This window comes from Macadamia integrifolia, chromosome 4 (genome assembly GCF_013358625.1).
Source record: "Macadamia integrifolia cultivar HAES 741 chromosome 4, SCU_Mint_v3, whole genome shotgun sequence".
Lineage (NCBI taxonomy): Eukaryota > Viridiplantae > Streptophyta > Magnoliopsida > Proteales > Proteaceae > Macadamia > Macadamia integrifolia.
This window is the reverse complement of record NC_056560.1, coordinates 27,001,028-27,021,934: the sequence shown is the minus strand read 5'-3', so window position 1 is coordinate 27,021,934 and position 20,907 is coordinate 27,001,028. Positions and strand designations below refer to the sequence as shown.

The 20,907-nt window shown below is 39.9% G+C and overlaps 1 protein-coding gene across 3 annotated transcripts; it reads left to right on the top strand.

Moving 5' to 3' along the window:
* Positions 1-2,058: 2,058 nt before the first annotated feature.
* Positions 2,059-20,863, top strand: LOC122075682 (topless-related protein 4). 3 transcript variants are annotated; one of them, XM_042640812.1, is made up of 27 exons: positions 2,059-2,217; positions 2,312-2,347; positions 2,448-2,571; positions 2,716-2,895; positions 3,089-3,202; positions 3,309-3,467; positions 3,583-3,754; positions 3,844-3,967; positions 4,492-4,604; positions 4,741-4,909; positions 5,075-5,184; positions 5,288-5,357; positions 5,615-5,688; positions 5,879-5,974; positions 6,054-6,149; positions 6,297-6,424; positions 6,558-6,795; positions 6,902-7,066; positions 7,135-7,233; positions 7,399-7,548; positions 17,364-17,474; positions 17,558-17,734; positions 17,810-17,938; positions 18,042-18,137; positions 19,087-19,275; positions 20,017-20,183; positions 20,272-20,863. In XM_042640812.1, the coding sequence occupies exons 3-27, from the start codon at positions 2,492-2,494 to the stop codon at positions 20,468-20,470; spliced, it is 3,405 nt and encodes a 1,134-aa protein (XP_042496746.1). In that variant the 5' UTR covers positions 2,059-2,217; positions 2,312-2,347; positions 2,448-2,491; the 3' UTR covers positions 20,471-20,863. The 3 variants fall into 3 exon arrangements, with proteins under 3 accessions (XP_042496746.1, XP_042496744.1, XP_042496745.1); XM_042640810.1 differs by having other exon boundaries at positions 4,489-4,604; XM_042640811.1 differs by having other exon boundaries at positions 2,062-2,217; positions 2,315-2,347; positions 4,489-4,604.
* The last annotated feature ends 44 nt before the right edge of the window (positions 20,864-20,907 follow it).

Below are 20,907 nucleotides of genomic sequence, written 5' to 3'. Positions count from 1 at the left end.
AATAATAATAAATCCAAACGCGAACGTCTTAGGAAAAACTTAAACAATTCAATTAGTGAAGATTACTTTGCCCACTAGGGTGAGAAAGCTAGGCTTGCTATTCGCAACTTTGAATCTTGCTTAGCAGCTTTCACATCAACTCTGAACATATGCCTTAATTTTAGATTTTCTTAATAAAGTAAAAGCTTTAAAGACAAATTTTTCTTAATAACTTTTTATCAATCTTAGTCATATCTCTAATCACCAATTTTTCTCTTTGAGGCAAGTATTAATTGAGTGACACAAGCAATACATAGCAAGTGGAGATGTCCCTTTCACACACACACACACACACACAAAAACAAAAAAATACAGAAGAAAAAATTCCCCCCTTGCATGGAGTGAACGGAATTGCTTACTTATGCTTTTAATTTTTCCGCCTCTCTATGATTTATTAATTAATCTTTTTTGGGATTGAGACTGTTACCACTACCTCAATCACTCATCATTTGGTGGTGCGTTCCTAATGGAAGAAAATCTGAAAGGGATCGAATCTAAGTCTCTAGGGTCGGTATGAATCTTAATTCCATACCTCTTTTCACTTTCAAAGAAGCCTTATTTTTTTGACCTTTTATTATCCCAAAAAATTGAATACACGTGGGTCAGTGCTATTGGGTAAACGTTTTACCTTGCCGATTACGTAGGTCTTTGTTATGTCCTATGAAGAGTGTGCCTCACGCGCTTGTCCAGGGTGCGTGAGAGGCAACGCGATATACCTTGTTTCTGGGACCACATTGTACGGCTAATGTGCATTGAATGCGCATGCTGGTGGAGAAACCACGGGACTGGATCTAACCGTACAATACATTTCCACGTTTTAGCCGTATTGTGGGTCCCACGTTTTACCATTTCAAAGTCCCTACGTTTGTTTATCCAACCCTTGCATGGCAGCCACGCGGTTTCATAGCGCGTAATATCACTTACCTAATTATACTTTTTTTTAAGCTGTGGGTGGTTAGTTGCACGAGCAACCCCGAGATTTAACATGCGACCAACCTATGCTTTTTTAGTTGAATTACCGAAAACACCCTCAGTCAAACACGTGGCAAAAAAGGAAAATCTTCCAATACAGATAAAGAAAGAGTCAAATGCAAGCTATCAATTTAAGTGGGACCCACTAATGTGGGGTTAACTAGCGAGGAAACTTATGTCTCCTAATGCAGTAGTCTCCACTGTAACATCGCTCTAAAGAAATACTTTTCCAAAGAATTATATGTAGACATCGAAGGCGTCAGTGAAGACTACATCTGGGACCCACAAAAATTGTGAAGTCATCCATCACGATCTTACGTGAGCTCTACCACCTCTCACTACCAAGCCGTTCTCTTTTGCCCAGCCATTTCCTCAACTTTCCTTTCTGTCGCTTTTTCCCAATTTTTAAATCTCCGAAATCACTATCGTATGTCGCGACCTATTTTATTACATTACATCTTCGAATACCAATTCCCAATTCCCAATTCCCAATTCCCAATTCCCTATTCGATCTGAATCCTACGATGCTAATGGACAGAAGTCCAACTAAATATGAAAGGTGATGGTGACCTTTTTTTAGAAACGTAAAAACTAATGTTACGTCAAATCTGGATCAGTTGTTTGAATCCTGCTCATGACTAGACAGTCTCTGTACACCGTCAATATTCAATTCAATATCATGAGATGATGTTGTGGGGTACGGTGCACTGAGGATAATACTGATTAAACGCATGGTATATATTCTCCTAAAAAGTCGTCATCGGTTCACACGAAGGCTTTTTTGGTAAAAGAATAGGCTTAGAAAAAGAACACCCGGTAGCTTCTCCTCGAAGTACCCGCGAATCTCGCCGGATAACCTATTCTCCGGTGATTTAATAACCTACTTATAAGTGAACGCAATTATTACTCATTCAGCATATCAGTTGATAAGTAGATTAACTTATCATAGGACAGTGGACTTATGATATAACTTTTTCTATACTGCCATCTCGCTTTCGTTTTGGGTATTTAATCTCTTTCTGACACTATATTGGTGTTTCACATTTCTCCAATTCCGTTTTTGTAGAGAGAGAGAGAAAAAAGAAAGTCTTGAGAGAAAGAAGAAAGACTATTAAAACGTCGTCTTCGTCATTGTTATCGTCTTCTGCAATTCTTGGTCCGATCTGCTCTTTTTTTTTCTCTCTCTATCAATCAATCGAAGAAGAGGTACACGGACGTCCTCCTTTATTCCTTTTTTACTTTTTTCTATCTATTTTGCTTTTAAATTTTGTTTATTTGTTTTGATTTTTTTTTTCTCCAGAAGACTTGGTTTAATCTTTCTTTGAGAACTGAATTGGTGAGACTTAAAACCCTATTTTGATCCCTTTTTTCTCTGAAGTTTCTTTGCTTTTTATTTTTTTGACTCGGTTCTCACTCGAGTTTCATCGATCTGATAGGGTTTTGATTTGTCACGAGTCGGTTCATCTCGGAGGGGACGAACATGTCTTCTCTTAGCAGAGAACTGGTATTTCTGATACTTCAGTTCCTTGATGAAGAAAAATTCAAGGAAACTGTTCACAAGTAAGTAGGCTGTTTCATGATTGTGTTTTTTTTTTCCTGAGACTTTGTATTCTAATGTCTCTTAAGACTTCTTGCTTGAAATTTGGGATATTGCCTAATTTTTTTTATGAATTTTTTTGTTGGTTTGTTCTCTTCTCTCATCAGGTTGGAGCAGGAGTCTGGGTTTTTCTTCAATATGAAGTATTTTGAGGATGCCGTGACAAACGGGGAATGGGATGAGGTCGAGAGGTATCTCTCTGGATTCACGAAGGTGGATGATAACAGATACTCGATGAAGATCTTTTTTGAGATCCGGAAGCAAAAATACCTTGAAGCCCTAGACAAGTAGGTGGTGGATGGGTTGAATTGGTTTTCTTTTCTTGTTTAAATCATTTATTTGTTATATATTCGTTTTAATGGGTTTGGGGTGTTGGGGGGGGGGGGGAGGGTGGTTTTAAAATTTTCTCATCTTATTTTTGATGTGCAATTTCTTTTAATTGAGGGATAATGAGTCTCTCTTTTCTTAATTTGTTTGAAGGCATGATCGTTCTAAAGCTGTAGAGATTCTTGTGAAGGACTTGAAAGTGTTCTCAGCTTTTAATGAAGAGCTTTTCAAGGAAATAACGCAGCTTCTCACATTGGAGAATTTCAGGTGTGCAAAAACATTGCACCGTTAAGTGCCTGTTTGACTTTAAGTACAAGTGGAACCTATAGTTTAGTGTCTCTTGGAATTCTGACGAGAAATGTCTTACTTACAGGGAGAACGAGCAGCTCTCTAAGTATGGAGATACTAAGTCTGCTAGGGGTATAATGCTTGCTGAACTCAAAAAATTGATTGAGGCAAATCCACTTTTCCGTGATAAGCTTCAGTTTCCCAGCCTGAAAAACTCAAGATTAAGGACCTTAATCAATCAGAGGTAATTCTTACTGCAGGATTTATGTTGTTTTCTTTCATCCATTCGTTGAGTTAAGTACTCCTTGACAGTTGAAATGATGGTCCTTCTTCCTGCCTTTCTTTGTACCTATTTACAGTTTAAATTGGCAACACCAACTTTGCAAGAATCCTAGGCCTAACCCCGACATAAAGACTCTCTTTGTGGATCATACTTGTGGACAACCAAATGGCGCTCGAGTTCCATCCCCTGCCCCAATTATGGGGTCCATTCCTAAAGCAGGAGGTTTCCCACAACTGGGTGCTCATGGTGTAAGTGAAATTAAGGAACAACTTCTGTTTCTTATGAGTGACTAAATTGTTCATCTTCATGAGGTCTGACTTGGTGTTCATTTTTTCAGCCATTTCCAACCGCACCAACACCTCATCCATCTTCTATTGCATGGATGGCTAGTCCATCTCCTGTACCCCATCCCTCAGTGTCTGCTGGGGCAATTGGCTTAACTGCTCCTAATAGTGCTGCAGGTAAATATTGTAGAAAGATCTTCATCGTGAACTCACTCTTCCTGTAGCTGCTGTTTGATATGATTCTTATTGTGTGATTTGAGTTGCACCTATCAGAAGTTTCAGTCATTTATTCCCGCCTCAAAACTTATAGACACATCCCTTGTCTTGCTAATTTGAGGTTATATCAGCTCATAACATATTCAATATAAGAAAATGTGTGCAAAAATTGATGTGAATTTGATATCATATAAGCAAACTATTTTTTTTTTCTTGTGGAAAAGATATTGTGTGGTTAATATGCATGGAAAAAATAAAAACAAAGAGATATGTGAAGAGTTCTGATGATATGTTTTCTCAGGCCTGAGTCTCTGAGATGCCCTATCACTTATGTTATTTCGATTTTGAGTGTGCTTGTTATGTTGAATCCATATGATATGATCTACCTTGTTGGCACCTCAAACCCCACCCCCCTTGGGTGTTAACTTTAGCAAAATTTGTTGAATGATACACTTATACTGTTTGTGTGTTGATAATGGCAGCAGCCATCCTAAAGCGTCCTAGAACTCCTCCTACCAACAACTTGGCTGTGGATTATCAAACAGCCGATTCTGAGCATGCACTAAAGAGGCCGAGACCTTTGGGAATGCAGGATGAGGTATTCACATTTCATTTTAGGCTCTCAAGTACTTATTTGTCTTCTTCATGGGACTTCTGACCTCTACAAGTACTTTTTTGGAGCCTTCATTTCTTTAATTTCTCATTTCTCTTTCATGTTGTGATATTCTTTGTAGGTTAATAATCTGCCTGTAAATATTTTGCCTGTTGCATACGCTAGCCAGAGTCATGCACAGAATTTATACTCTCCAGATGACTTGCCTAAGAATGTTGCTTTCACTCTAAGTCAAGGCTCTGCTGTGAGGAGCATGGATTTCCACCCAATGCAACAGACATTACTTCTTGGTTAGCACTTGCTGCGTGAAAGCATCTGTTACTGTTTCTGCATGAAGTTCCTTTTTCTCTTTCTTATCCTTTTGGATTGTTTTTTTTTTGGGGGGGAGGTATTGGATATTGGAAAAGCTGTTATTTTTAGTCACCTTTTGATTATTGCTTGGATTTTAATTTCAGTTGGAACGTCCATTGGTGACATCATGGTGTGGGAGGTTGGCGGCAGGGAAAGGCTTGCCGTTAAGAATTTTAAGCTTTGGGACATTGGCGAATGTTCTGTTGGTCTGCAGGTATGTCTTCCTAATAAACTCTTGTGATCAGAAATCCTATGTTTGATGCTGCTTAAAACTTCAAACCATTGAGTTGATTCACATTCTTCTCTTATTTATATAGGCAGTTCTGTCTAAAGAAACCTCTCTGTCTGTCAACCGTGTCATGTGGTCTCCTGATGGCACACTTTTTGGTATGTATGCGGGAGAGATTGTCATTTCTTTTACTAATTTGATCTTCTTGTTTACATGCTAAAAAAAATTATGGAATGCTGGAGCATACAAACAACAACATCAAACCAAGCCTTTTCCCAACTAAATGGGGTCAGCTAATGCTGGAGCATATGACATTAAATATTCTAAAATGAGGGGCCTTGCTTTCACTGCTAATTCTGCTTCCCCCCCCCAAAAAAAAAAAAATCCTCTCCCTTTTTTTCCTCTTCCACTTCAGGTGTTGCATACTCAAAGCACATAGTGCATGTGTATTCCTACCATGGTGGTGATGAACTTCGGCAGCACCTGGAGGTTTGTTCCAACAACTATTCTGTATTTATCTACATGGGTAGTTCATCAAATTTTATTCATTCCTCTGTCAATACTCCATACCATTGGACGATTTTCTTTTGGCTTCTTTCCCACCTCTCCCTGCTTGAGGATGATTGTATTTGTTACATAAATGTGGTATGGTTCGTCATTAAATTGTGTGATTATGCAGATTGATGCTCACGTGGGTGGTGTTAATGATCTTTCTTTTTCACACCCAAACAAGCAATTGTGCATTATAACTTGTGGAGATGACAAGGCTATCAAGGTTTGTTTTGTTGTACCATGGCTTTTGATTGGAGGGCTGAGCTTGCGACATCTGTTATTGATGCTCAATATGGGTGCAGGTATGGGATGCAGTCAATGGTTCAAAGCTCTATACTTTTGAAGGTCATGAAGCACCTGTCTATTCTGTGTGCCCACATTATAAGGAAAACATTCAGGTATCGTCATTCTCTGAAATTATTTCATCCAAAGCCACATATTACTTTTCATATCTGTTTTTGTTACCATTTAGTATTTTCTGCTCTATGGGTCTCTGCTGGAATGTGCAGATTGTTTCAAATCCTAATGTTTTCTCTGTATATCAGTTTGTCTTCTCAACAGCTTTAGATGGGAAGATTAAGGCTTGGTTGTATGATAACTTGGGTTCGAGAGTTGACTATGATGCACCAGGACATGCATGTATGAGGATGGCCTACAGTGCTGATGGGACAAGGTTTACATATGATACCATAATTTTTTTTGTTATTCTGGTTTGCTTTTGTCACCTGAATGACAGCTTGGTTTCTTCAATTTATGGTATCTTAAAACTGAACCATCTGTCTCCATTATCAATGGAAAATTCTTAGGCTATTCTCATGTGGGACAAGTAAAGATTTGGAATCATACATCGTGGAATGGAACGAGAGCGAAGGGGCTGTGAAACGGACATATCATGGTGTTGGGAAACGATCTATGGGGGGGATTGTGCAGTTTGATATCACTAGGAATCGGTTTTTGGCTGCTGGTGATGAATCTGTCATCAAATTTTGGGACATGGACAATGTCAACTTGTTGACCACCACCGATGCAGGAGGCGGATTACCTGTAAGTGATAGCTACAGCGTGTTGCACTATGTGGTTATGTTGCTACCTTTAACAGAAGAAGTTTCATCCTATGTCTCTAACCAATTTTATCTTGAATATGTCCTAGCAATCTCCGCATATTCGATTCAATAAGGAAGGGACACTATTGGCGGTTTCAACAAATGAGAATGGAATTAAAATTCTAGCAAATACGGATGGGATTCGGTTGCTACAGGCCCTTGAAAATCGTCCATTTGATGCTACCAGGGTTGCTTCTGGTTCAGTCGCAAAGGTAACTTGTTCATAAAACTGTGCTTAAAAGATACGCTTGTTTGTTGACTGAAGATTATTACTGTGCAGGCACCTACAATCAACACATTTGGCCCCACCACAGCAACAACCGGCACAAATGTTGGAGTTGCAGATCGAGGTACGCCAACAATGGCAATGGTTGGGCTGGTAAGTTAATATCTATAACATTTGGATAAATGCATGCTTCTTGAAGAAAGTTTTGGATTTGTTAGTCAATGTTTATTAACTTGTACTTGTGAATCAGCTCATAAGTTGAGGCAATTTTGCAACATTTATGCAGCCAATTATTAACTTCCTTTGAATGTTCTTCAGAATGGAGAGAGCCAAGGTTTGGCTGATGTGAAACCACCCAGGGTTGGAGAGGATTCTATAGAGAAGCCTAAGATTTGGAAGTTGACTGAAATCACTGAACAATCTCAGTGTCGCTCCATGAAGCTCTCTGATAGCTTGATGGCAGCAAAGGTATCGCACTAATAGAGCTCGTTTATCAACATACTTTTTTTTAAATACGTCCGTCGACATTTTGTTGATGAGAAGTGCAACTTTTTTGTTATTGTGAATGAGATATTTATTGGTAGCTGTAACCAGTGGTGTTGTGTTTCAAAGATAAATGTGTTATAGCTGAGTCTATATTTCAAGAAGTGGGACATCCAGAGGTTAAGGTAGTGTTCTAATTACTTTACTTTATGATTCCCATTAGCATTGTATGAAATAAACAATTGTGTCTGCTATTTGTGTGGTTTTCACATGTTTGCATATGTTCGTGAATTTTCTTCATTGGTAGCGTAAGTTACACTATGCACTGGTACTTCTTTGCAGATAAATTCATGGCAATTAATTTTTGTTTTCAAATGGATCAAGTACTTCTCTATATCGTGGACGCTTGAACCCTGTATTATAACAAACAGGAGATGATGGGTTTGGTTGAACTATTGCTTATATTGTCCTATGTGTTGCCATTCCATTATATATTACTCTTCTCTTTCTAATATCATTTCTCTCTGCCTATCCCTAGTGTGCAACTTGGTCAGGTTTCAACCTTATCCTATTGGTCTAATGCAACTTTAGATTCAATTGTACTAGATTTTCAGTCTGTAGATTTGATTTGACTGAGAATTGTGAGTTTATTCAAAGATGGGATGGCCTTCTGTTGACCCTGTTAAAGACTACTCATGATAGGGGGAGTGCCCCTATCGTGATGTAGTTGTTAGTCTTAGACTATTAGTTTCCTTGATAAAGTCTACTTTTGGTCTTGGTCTTGTATAAGGGTTACTCCTTATTTGCTAATATAATCACATCATTGGCAATCCATGATATGTAGACCGATGCTATCATGTTCAGCACATCCTCTCTCTCTTCACAATTGCAGGTACTGGTTTCAGATCCTAATTTGTTACATGGTATCAGAACCGTAACCATTATCTGTTTTGAGAGTCATGCAGGGTTCTCTAGTTTGTGGTGTACGTTGCCTATGATGTTCACTTCTCTGTGAAACCTTAGTTGATAGGAAGAATATTTAGGGTTTTGATGAAGATTGAAGTATTAGTATGATGAATCATACCTGAATCAGTTTTCTGTTTTGCTTGCTGCTGGAGCTCTTTGAAGATTTACTTGTTTCCATTGTTGATGTCTCTGAAGATTATCATTAAGTTGGTTTGCTGATTTTCCTTTGGTTGCTGAATCTTTCTGAAAACCGTCATCTATTTTTTCTGGTGTCCTTCAGTTGCAATCTGTTGATCTCATGCCCTTGGTATTGTTTGCTGATGCTGTTATCAGAAGAGATTGAAGGACCTTCTTTGCTTGTTGCCTTTTGCTTATGTCATGGCTGTTAATACGTACTGCTATTGGTTGCATTCAACAGGGTTTGGGGTTAGGAACCTCACCCTAAATTTTCAGCTTGGTCAGAGTTTGGTGGAGGAAGATCCATCACTGTTTTTCCACCTTGGTCTCTCGGGGGTACTGTTCTGTCAAAGGTTGAAGAAGACCCACAATTTGTTCTGTCAAAGTTGAAGAAGACCCACAATTTGTTGTGTTTTAATTCCTTTATTTGTTTCACTTACATAGTTACCCCTTCTTTCCCCTGTGTCATCATTACTTCATTTCTTTAGTTCCATATTCACCCCTCTCCTTACCTCCAATCCACCCATGTCCCTTATTTTTATTTGCTTCCAAGTGTACCCCTTCTGCATAATTACAAACCCCCTTTGTGTCCCCTCTTCTTTCACATAAGGGTGTTAATCGGTCAGGGTTTTGGTCAGGCCTAATCGGTCTTCCCCATTTTAGGACCTCACACCATGACTAGCATGTTTTAGTAATCGGTCCTCATAGGCTTGGCATGGTCCCATTTATAAACGGTTGGTCGGGTATTAATATTTAATCGGGCTATACAGGCCTTAAATGGGCTAATGACACATTTATCTTTAAACAGGATTTAAACATGTTGGAGGGCATAGTAAACGGGCTTTAAACAAACTCTAAATGGACTTTAATCATGTCGAGCTAAGTTGGCTATTATTACAATCCCCGATTCCTGTAACCAAACCAGTAAAACAAGAAGAGAGGAAGAAAAGAGAAAAAAAGAAAGAGAAGAGAGAAAGGAGAAACCACAGAGAGCCTCAAAGAGAGAGCAACCTGTGATCAGTCTAGAATGAGGCTGATCGCAGGAACCCTTAGGTATATAAACATAATAATTTCAAAACAATTACAAGAATACCCCCAACATAAGAGAACCAAACCCTAAAGGCTGCATAGGGACCCAATAGGATAGGAATGCCCCTATCGGGTCCAAAAACTAGCGCTAATCCCGATATCAGGCTTAGCGACTCTCAACACCCCTTAAGCTGGAGCATACACACCACCCATGCTCAGCTTGGTACAACCATTGCGAAAACTAGGAGTAAACAAGGACTTAGTAAACATGTCAACTAACTGATCCGTTGAAGGAACAAACAGAGTCTCAATCAGCTTCTTTAGAACAGCATCACGAACAAAATGGCAGTCCACCTCTATATGTTTGGTCCTCTCATGGAAGACCGGGTTACTAGCAATGTAAACTGCAGCTTGGTTGTCACAATACACCTTCATTGGCTTGGTCATTGAAAATCCCAACTCCAAGAGTAACGACCACAACCACATCAACTCAACAGTGGTATGAGCCATAGCTCTGTACTCGGCCTCTGTACTAGACCGGGCAATAATAATCTGCTTCTTGTTACGCCGTGTAATAAGATTACCTCCAACAAAGGTACAATATCTAGTAGTAGATCTTCGATCACTAGCAGAGTCAGCCTAATTAGCATCAGAATAGCCAACTAGTTTCATATGCCGATTAGGACGATAAATCAACCCTTTTCCAGGGGCACCTTTCAGATAATGAAGAACACGGATAGTAGCATCCCAATGGGCTTTCTGAGGAGACTGCATGAACTGACTAAGAACTCCAACAGCATAAGAAGTGTTAGGACGAGTCACAGTAAGGTAAATCAGCTTGCCAGTCAAACTCCTGTACTGATGCACATCCTGAAAAGGTTCACCATCATCAACACCAAACTTTTGGTGAGGATCCATAGGAATATCAACGGGTCTAGATGCTTATATCAGATAGAAGATTCACAATATACTTTCTTTGAGACAGACTGATCCCTTTCTTGTAGCAGATCTCCTTAATCCCGAGAAAATAATGGAGATGACCAAGATCCTTAGTCTGAAAATGGCGGTGGAGATGAGCCTTTACTTCAGAAATATCTGCCTCATCATTACCAGTAAGAATAATGTCATCAACATATACTACCATGACCACCAGCTTGTCACCTCTGCGACGAACAAAGACAGAATGGTCAGAATAGCACTGGGAAAAACCACACGTTACAATGGTGGAACTGAACTTGTCAAACCATGCTCGAGGGGACTGTTTAAGCCCATAAATAGCCTTGGGTAAGCGACACACGACTTGTATTCTCTCCCTGAGCAACAAAACCAGGAGGTTGCTCCATATACACCTCCTGTAGATCACTATACAAAAAGGCATTCTTGATGTCCAACTGAAATAACGGCCAATCAAGGTTGACAGCAAGAGAAATAAGAAGGCGAATAGAGTTCAGTTTGGCAACGGGAGAGAATGTCTCAAAGTAATCAACACCATAAGTTTGAGTATACCCTTTAGCAACCAGACGGGCTTTTAACCGCTCAACAGAGCCATCAGAATGATACTTAACAGTGTACACCCAGCGACACTTAACCAGATCCTTACCAGGAGGTAAATCTACTAGGCTCCAGGTACCACGACTCACGAGAGCATTCATTTCTACATCTATGGCAACCTTCCATCCAGGGATGCATAGGGCATCATTATGGGAACGGGGAATAGGTTTAGTGGAAAGGGATAGTGCAAGGACATGGATGGGAGAGGGAAGATGAGATAATGACAAAGTTATCAATAGGGTACACAACCATGGATTTCTGAGTGTAGGAACGTGCGTCTTTACGATGTGCAATTGGTAAGTCATCAGGTGGAGGAAGAAGATGAGCTTCACCAGTAGAAGACAGCAGTGGAAGGAGTGAATCTTCAGAATTAATGACCTCGCCACCTGGCTGTCCAGTCTTCTTCCTGCACTGATAAACCTATAGGGGAGGTGAGGCATTAGTACTAGGAGCATCAGGGAGAGGTATAAGGGAGGGTATGGGTGAAGGAGATGGAGAAGACCACTCCGGACTAGATTGGGACACCTGAGGGGAATAAAATGATGTGCCTTCAAAAAAGGTCACATCAGCACTAACAAAATTCCTCTAAGTAATGGGGTCATAACACTTATATCCTTTCTGGGTACGAGAGTAACCCAGAAAGATGCACTTAGTAGACCTTGGGGATAACTTGTCAACCTGCATATGCAAGTTATGGACGAAACACACACACCTAAAGACGCGGGGTGGAATAGTAAAACTCGGTAAATTAGGGAACATAACAAAACATGGAGACTTATCTGATAAGATAGAGGATGAAATGTGATTAATCAAAGAACAAGCAGTTAAAACACCATCACACAAAAAATGTTTAGGAACATGCATGTGAATCATAATGGCACGGGCAACTTCAAGAAGATGCCGGTTCTTGCGCTCTACTACCCTGTTTTGCTGTGGGGTATGGGCACTAGTTTGGTGTATCATCCTATGGGTATCACAAAAATCAGAAACATCAGTTTGAGCATATCCTAAAGCATCAGAACGAAAATTTTTAATAGGAATGCCAAACTGAGTCTTTATTTCATTATAAAATTTGTGAAACACATGTAAAAATTCAAATCTTTCCTTTAACATGTACATCCATGTAAGGCGAGAATGATCATCCACAAATGTCACAAAATAGTGGAAACCAAATCTATTACTGGCTCTGCAAGGAGCCCATACATCAGAATGGACTAAAGAAAATAAGGACGGACTACGAGACATAGAGCAAGATGGGAATGACACACAATGATGTTTACCCAACTCATATGCCTCACACTCTAACCTAGGGACAGACTTAAAACTAGGAAATAAAACCTGTTACCTAGAAAGCGACAAATGACCTAAATGACAGTGCCATTGAAAAGAAGTCCCCAATAGCCGTAGCAGAAACAGAAGGACAGCTGTTGTTGAGGTAGTATAACCCATCCTTTTCACGCCCTCCTCCAATCGTCTTCCTCGTGTGAAGATCCTGAAAGACACAGTAAGAAGGAAAGAATGTTACTGAACAATTTAATGAACTGGTTAATTGACTTACAGAGAGAAGACTTAGTGAAAATTGGGGAACATGTAGGACAAAAGATAAATTAATGAATGGAGTAGGTGAAATAGTACCATGTCCAAGGACTGGTGTGGAAGCACCATTAGCAAGGATAACAGAATTAAAACTGGTATTAGTAGAAAAATTCTTAAAAAGGGATGACTCACCGGTCATATAGGCAGAGGCACCTGAATCAATGATCCAAGGAGTAGATGTAGTAATAAGAAGAGTTGAGGTACCTGTGTGGGCTAGGGTAGCAGCGGATGTAGATGCACCATTAGATGTATTAGAGGATGCCTCAAGAGTGTGCAAGCGCTGGAGCAACTGATTGATGTCATCTCGTAAACCAGTAGCTGAATTTCCTGAAGAAGGTGTTGGTTTAGGATCAACTGGGGCCATTGTGTCAGTGCCATCGTCTGACACTGCATGATTAGCTAACTGTGTTGCCCACTCTGGTTTGCCATGCTTTGCCTAACAAGTCTCAATAGTATGGTTGGGCTTTCCAAAAAACGTACAGTGGCAAGCTATAAGATCAGAGGGTTGTCCACTCGATCCTCGACCCACGACCACGACCGCGACCGTGACCGCGACCACGTCCACGGTTGGCATGGAAGGCAGAACTGTCTTCGGTAGACTAATCAGGTTTTGTGGAAGAGGCAATTCGTTGTAGTCGTGAGTAGGTATCATTCAGAGTAGGCACAATATCCCCTGCAAGTAAGTGACCCTTCATTGCCTTTAAGTCATTGTTCAAACCAGCCAGGAATTTGGAGATGAAGAACTTGTTACACTGAGCCTTCAATTTGTCAATGTCATTGGTCAAGGGTTGGAAGACATTGAGTTCTTCAACCATACCTTTGAAAGTACTGTAATATTCGGAAAGTGGCTTGTCTGACTGGCGAAACTGAAACAGTTTTTCATAGATATCATAGATACGGGTCATATTCTTCTCCTGAGAGTAGGTCTCCTGAGAATCATTCCACACTCCCTTGCCAGTAGAATGAAACATAACATTGGCAGCGACATCTAGTTCCACACAATTCCATAACCAAATTAAGATTAATGCATTCTCTTTCTGCCATTGAGCGTAACCAGTGTCAGATTCTTTGGGAGGATCAAAGGTGGTGTAATCAAGCTTATCCTTCGCCATTAGATAAACTTTGACCGACTGAGCCCAAAGAAGGTAATTCGAGCTTCCCTTAAGCTTGATAGATGTAATCTGGACATTCACATTGTCCGATGCAAAGGAGGTAGTGGTAGGGGTAGTAGTTGTCTTGGTCTCAGCCATGAGAGCAAGGAAAGTGACAAGTAAGTAGTGCAGAGACAACCAAATAAGGAGAACTCACCAACCAGATCTGATAAACAGCAGCCAAGTAGCAATTGGACCCCAAGAAACCGAAAAAAATTCCAACCAATGGGGGCTGCTGGTAGGGTAGAGTCGATCTTGATGGGAGCAATCAAAGAGGCTTCAAAAGCCCCTAATAGATTATGTAGATAAGTAGTAAACAGCAGCACATTCAACCGTGAAGCAGTAGAGGCTTCACGCATAGGGCAGCAGCCACAAACACATCAGAATTAGGGGTGGCGGCCATTAAAAACCTGCAGGAATAGGTATCGGCTTCAGCGATTTCAGGGAGTCAAGTCTGAATCCATGCAGCAGTGGTAGGGACGCCTGATTGTGCTTATATCATTATAATCAGGCCAAAAAATTAGAGTAGCAACAGCAATAGGTGGCTGTGCACCAAAGAGGAGTAGCGCAGGGTAGAGATCAGCAGAAACTGTTGATATAAATCCTTGATTTGATTACAGAAGCTCTGATACCATGTTACAATCCTAGATTCCTATAACCAAACCAGTAAAACAAGAAGAAGAGGGGAAAAAAGAGAAAAAAAGAAAGAGAAGAGAGAAAGGAGAAACCATAGAGAGCCTCAAAGAGAGAGTAACCTGCAATCAGTCCAGAATGAGGCTGATCACAGGAACCCTTCGGTATATAAACATAATAATATCAAAACAATTACAAGAAAACCCCCAACATAAGAGAACCAAACCCTAAAGGCCACATAGGGACCCGATAGGACAGGAATGCTCCTATCGGGTCCAGAAACTAGCGCTTATCCCGATATCGAGATTAGCGACTCTCAACAAAATGGTCAGTCTTTGTTAGGTGACTGTCAGGTGGGACTTCGGCGCAGGGAATGACCGAATAGTATTTGGTTTGGGCTTAAGCCTGGCACATTTAATAGACGGGCGGGGTCGGTTTCAGGTTTTCCCAATCGGGCTCTGGAATTGACACCCATGCTTTCATAGACCAAATACCCCTCTAATACCTTGGTTAATTACAATTCTGCCACGCCCACCAGCCTTTTGCTACCTTTGATATATTTACTATTTTTACACTGAGCTCTTAGTTAAGTCTTCTCTTGCTTGGGTGGGCCCTAAATCACATCAATTTGGTGTTGCAATTTTTTGAAGATAAGTACTTGCATGGAGTGATTGTTGTTATTCCTATTATTGGAGATTATTTGCTCAGATTTGTTGAAATTGGAACATTTTGGGATCTTATTTGCGGTCGGTCTTGATTATGGGATTTAAGTGATGCTGGTTATTGTTGCCATATGATGGTGGATTATATTATGGGATGCTCATCTTTCGTGATGCTGGTTATTGGTGCCATATGATGGTGGATAATTCTCTATTGCATCCTCTACATAATTTTTCCATGTGAGGTAGATTGGAGATAATTATTATTATCTGCTCAAGTCATCAATTGAAGATTATTATTATTTATTTGCTCATGTCCTCACAAAATTTTATCTATGAAGATAGTTATAGTATTCAACAACAATCTTATGCTATGTGGTTCACAACCACCTTAGGTTACTTGGCTCTCAGCAACCTTATGCTTTTTGGTCCTCAGCAACTTGATGTTGTTGCTACTCGGTCCTCAGCAACCTGATGCTGCTACTTGGTCTCCTGCAACTTGATGCTGCTACTTGTTCCCTAGCAATCTGATGCTGCTACTTGGTCTACGCTAACCCATTTTGCAGTTTTACCAGTAGTTTGCAATGACCTATATTGTAATTTTAGCTGTCTTCTCTATGGAGAGAACTACTTACTAAATGCCTTCCTTGAGAAGGGCTTATGATGTTGTTGTTGTTGTTGCTACTATAGTATTTTGGATTGTGGTTGGTGTTCTTAGCCGCTTATTTTGTTCGTTGCTCTTTGGTTTGTTCAACATGAAGATTATTCTCTACTTTTGTTGTTAATGATTGGTGTGCTTGAGTTTATATTGCTACTGGAATGAAGCTATTTGTGCTCACTGGCGTCTGTAACTGATATATATATATACATATAAACATACTCCAGCTCGAGGGGGAGTGTCCCTATTGTGATGTAGTTGTTAGTCTTAGTTTCCTTGTTAAAGTCCACTTTTGGTCTTAGTCTTGTACAAGGTTTACTCCTTATTTTCAATATATATACATCATAGGCAGTCCATGATAGGTAGACTGATACTATAATGTTTAGCACATCCTCTCTCTCTCTCTCTCTCTCTCTCTCTCTCTCTCTTCATAATCGCAGGTACTAGTTTCAGAACCTGGTTTGTTACAGACCCCTCAAGGAATTGCATGTGGACCAGCCTTGTGAGCAATTTCCATATTATGTTAAATGTGCAACTGTTGTGCGAGTGCATAAACAACTTGTATTCAGTCTAGAGGTTGGAAAACTGGTGTCAGAGTCTCTAGATCTTGTGTTTAAATCAATTTGAGCTTCTATCGCTATAGCCCAAACCCAGTCCAACCAACCTGGGTCAATCTATTGCATTATGATTGTAGTTAATTAAATCAGACTCAGTTAGGGTTGGATTGGGAACATGCTGTAGGGTTTTTTGGCTTTGGCCTAGGTTGGCTGCAAAAGCTGACCCAACTGGCCAACATTAGTCACTATGTTTTTTCTCTGTTATAGTTGAAAATCTCTTATTTAAAACGAGTTTAGTTAGATGCAAATTTTAGTTACATTGTTGTATTAATATATGAGAAGTGGGTGTCTATTTAGAGTGCTCCTTCCTGCTGGAACAAATTTAAGTAGCTGATTTTGATCACCGGCCATTAAGTGAAAGTGCAGCTGGGGTGTGGTAATTTTCTCTTTTTCTCCGGTCTGGTTGTCTAACCATCATAATCACTTTGTAGTCCTCTTCTGGGGATTGAACTATTAAGTTTCATTTTGGCGTGGCTCAATAACTAGTTTTGATTTGGAATTGGTTTCTGTGTCTTATTATCATTTAACATTGCTTTTGTTCTGTTTATGAAGAATGCTTGCATTATTATTCCATCCCTCCTTAAGTCTCTCTCCCCACTCTGATTGATATTGTTCCATCTTATTTTGATGTTTTCTTGCCATATTCTAGTGCGATGATGTTCTAAAACCATTCAGTTCCTGCCCCCCTCCCCCCGCTCTCCTTTTATATAATTAAATTTTGTGTTACATAATATATAGGTAATAATTTAATCAATCTTTTCAGGTTTCTAGGTTGATTTATACTAATTCGGGACTTGCCATCCTGGCGTTAGCATCAAATGCCGTACACAAGCTTTGGAAATGGTCAAAGAATGAACGAAATCCCTCGGGGAAGGTATTGGCTGAGTTGTATTTTCATTTCCCTTCATTCTATTCATTTCCCACAAATTTGATCTAATTAAATGCCATCTTTCATAGGCAACTGCTAGTGTACCGCCACAACTGTGGCAACCTTCAAGTGGAATATTAATGACCAATGAGATAAATAATACTTCTGAAGATGCTGTTCCATGCTTTGCGCTCTCGAAGAATGATTCTTATGTTATGTCAGCATCAGGAGGGAAAATTTCACTTTTCAATATGATGACATTCAAGGTGAGTTTGTATGGCATATACTTGATATTTTCTTCCAAGTATTGTGGATTTTGACAGTGCTTGGCTCTTCTGCAGACAATGACAACATTCATGCCCCCACCACCAGCAGCAACTTTTCTTGCTTTCCATCCACAGGACAATAATGTCATTGCCATAGGAATGGAGGATTCATCAATTCAAATCTACAATGTTCGGGTTGATGAGGTAATCTTCTTTGTGAGCTGATGCCTACACTTGGTGACTTGAATATGTGAATGAATTACTGGAAACTGAAAGTATTGTAATTCTGCTTCCATAATTTTGACAGGTTAAAAGCAAGCTCAAAGGTCATCAGAAGAGAATAACTGGTCTTGCCTTCTCCCACGTTCTAAATGTGCTTGTGTCATCAGGAGCTGATGCTCAGGTTTGCAAATAATGCTTTTAGTAAGTTTGTTTTTTGTATTTATCTGCATGTGCTAAGTTATATCCCCTAGTAACACTGGATGCCAGCCAAATTAAGACTTTTTCTGTCTTTTTCTACCTAGAACCTCTGAAAAAAAATCTGACCCCTAGTATTGCAGGGGATTCCATGTGGCATTTTACAGCCTGAAAATGATTCCATGTGGTTCTTTACAGCCTGAAAATTAAAGTCCCCTATTTTTTAACATCGTTTAAGTACATGGTGGCCGATAAAGCTGTAGTGGACAAGAAATATGAATACCTAGCTGGTGCATTTCATTAATTGGATCACCGGAATAAAGGTAATAATTGGTCAGGTTTAAATAATAGGTTGTCCTAGAGGGTAGGAAATTATCTCTATGATGGTCCATGTTTAGAGCGACAAAGGAAGCCAATTTTTATTTATTTATTTATTATTATTTTTTTTGAATATATTCATGCTCATATTGTATCTACTACTATGTGTGTGTGTGTATGTAAGCTTGCCATGTGTGAGGGAGAGTGCTGTTTGACAGGAGAGGTTAAGACCCCAGCATCATCTAGAAATTTGTGTACTCCTGTTCTGCCATTTCCTTTTCACTTTAGATTGTGCTGCATTCGTTCTTGGAAAATACTTGCACGCACAACCTCCCTTCCCATGGTAAGGAAATAAGAAAGAAAATCAGTGGATTTTGTTTGCATCAAATCCTCATGTGATTTACTTTGGATGTCACAATGGGTTGGTGAATCTGTTTTATTTTGGAGGGTGGGCTGAGGTTTGTTATATAATCTGTAATTAGAAATTGTTGAAGCATATGCTTTGGTTATGCTAACCTGTCTCTCCTACCAGAAAATCAGAGAAATTAAACAATAATTTGCAAATTTAGGTTTGGATAATAAGTAATTCGTGTCTCCCCCCCCCCCCCCCCCTCCAGCTTTGTATTTGGAGCACCGATAAATGGGAGAAGCAAGGTAGTAAATTCTTGCAGATTCCAACTGGGCGTGTGCCATCTCCTCTTGCAGAGACGCGTGTCCAATTTCACCAAGATCAGATACAACTACTCGTTGTCCATGAAACGCAGATAGCCATATATGATGTATATAAATTTGAGTGCCTTAGGCAGGTATGATGCAATTACTTCAATATTTATATGTAGGATTTACATATTAGTATCTTTTGCACTAATATTTGTGCCATCATGATACCACACATGAATTATCCATGTGTCATGGCATACGCATCAAGTGTTAGATGATATTGTGGCTCAAGTAACTATTGCCTACATGCAGATCCCTGTGTTTGCTTAAAATATTTGAGCATGCATGACCCCCCCCCCTTTCCCCCCTTCCCCCCTTCTTTCTCTTCCGGGCATGGTTATTGTGCATGAGTACCTTCTTGTTTCCATAATTTCTAGGGACATTTTCATGAGTTAGCTGTAATTCTGATATTGCTTGCCTGGAACTCTTGTTTTAAATTGGTTCATGTTGGTTTATGTAGCCACACCTGGCTGTATTAAGCCTCATTTGAAAGGTCTCCCTATGAGTCAGGAAAAATATAACAAAAAGAAAAACCGCTTCTATAGTGGTCTATCTTCAAAAATTCTCTTATCGTTCTGCAACCATTAGATCAGGTTGGTTTTTATCTGAAGAGAACCACTAGTCTTAGGCCCTTGCATGGAAGGTCTACTTATTTATCATAAAAGGAAAAAGGAAAGGAGGGGGAGGGGGAGGGGGAGGGGGAGGGGGGGGGGGGGGGTTTACAAAGTCATGTCATTTAGGAATAGCAGTTTTTCTTTCTTTTCTGTGTATGTATTTTTTAAACTGGATTTTCATGTATCTGATTATTGAAATTTGTTTTCCATCAGTTCTCCCAAGAACTAGGTGGCGTTGTCACACATGCTACATATTCCTGTGATAGCCAGTCAATATATGCCAGCTTTGAGGATGGAAGTGTGGGGATTTTTGCTTCCTCAACACTCAGATTGAGGTGTCGGATCAGTCCCTCTGCCTATCTGTCTTCTAACCCCACCAGGTATGTCCTCCCTGAAGATGACTGCATGAACTTATGTGTATCCTTTTTCCCTTCTACTAATCATGTAATGGTGTGTGTTACTTAACAGCTCGAGGGTATATCCACTTGTTGTTGCGGCTCATCCTTCAGAATCCAATCAGTTTGCATTAGGACTGACTGATGGTGCAGTCCATGTTCTGGAGCCACTAGAGGCAGAAGGAAAATGGGGAACCATGCCACCAGCAGAAAATGGTGCAGGGCCTAGTATTGCCTCTGGTTTAGTTGGTTCAGATCGACAGTCAAGGTAACGAACTGTGAAGGCTAATGATATTGACCAATGACAGCTTGAATTATCTCACCAATCTCTGTTTCCCCATTTTGTTCTATGGGGGAACCTGCAGGATGTAGGTATGGTAGCATGTAGGATACATATGACAGGATATGCTTAGTGTAGAAACTATGGTCAATTGATGTAAATGTTTTCAAGGTTAGGTCAGGGGAGGTTGAGGAGTTGGTGAGTTTGAATCTGGAAATTTGCCATTCAAACTACCAATCAAGGTTTGAGATGAAACAATGGATTGCTCCTTCCAGAATCCCTTTTTTTCTCATGTATTTGGAAAGATAACTTGGTTATTATTATTATTTTTGTTATTCATTTTTTCTTAACAATTCAAAATTTGTCCTTACATTCGTACCCTCAATTCCTTGCACTTTCTTTTACTTTATCTTGATTGTTGTTTGTAAG

Bases quoted from the DNA above. Each gene is read 5' to 3' on its own strand.
- LOC122075682 (XM_042640810.1), top strand. From the start codon at position 2,492: ATGTCTTCTCTTAGCAGAGAACTGGTATTTCTGATACTTCAGTTCCTT. The intron at 2,572-2,715 runs GTAAGTAGGCTG...TTCTCTCATCAG, and splicing joins TTCAAGGAAACTGTTCACAA to GTTGGAGCAGGAGTCTGGGT. The intron at 6,796-6,901 runs GTAAGTGATAGC...AATATGTCCTAG, and splicing joins ATGCAGGAGGCGGATTACCT to CAATCTCCGCATATTCGATT.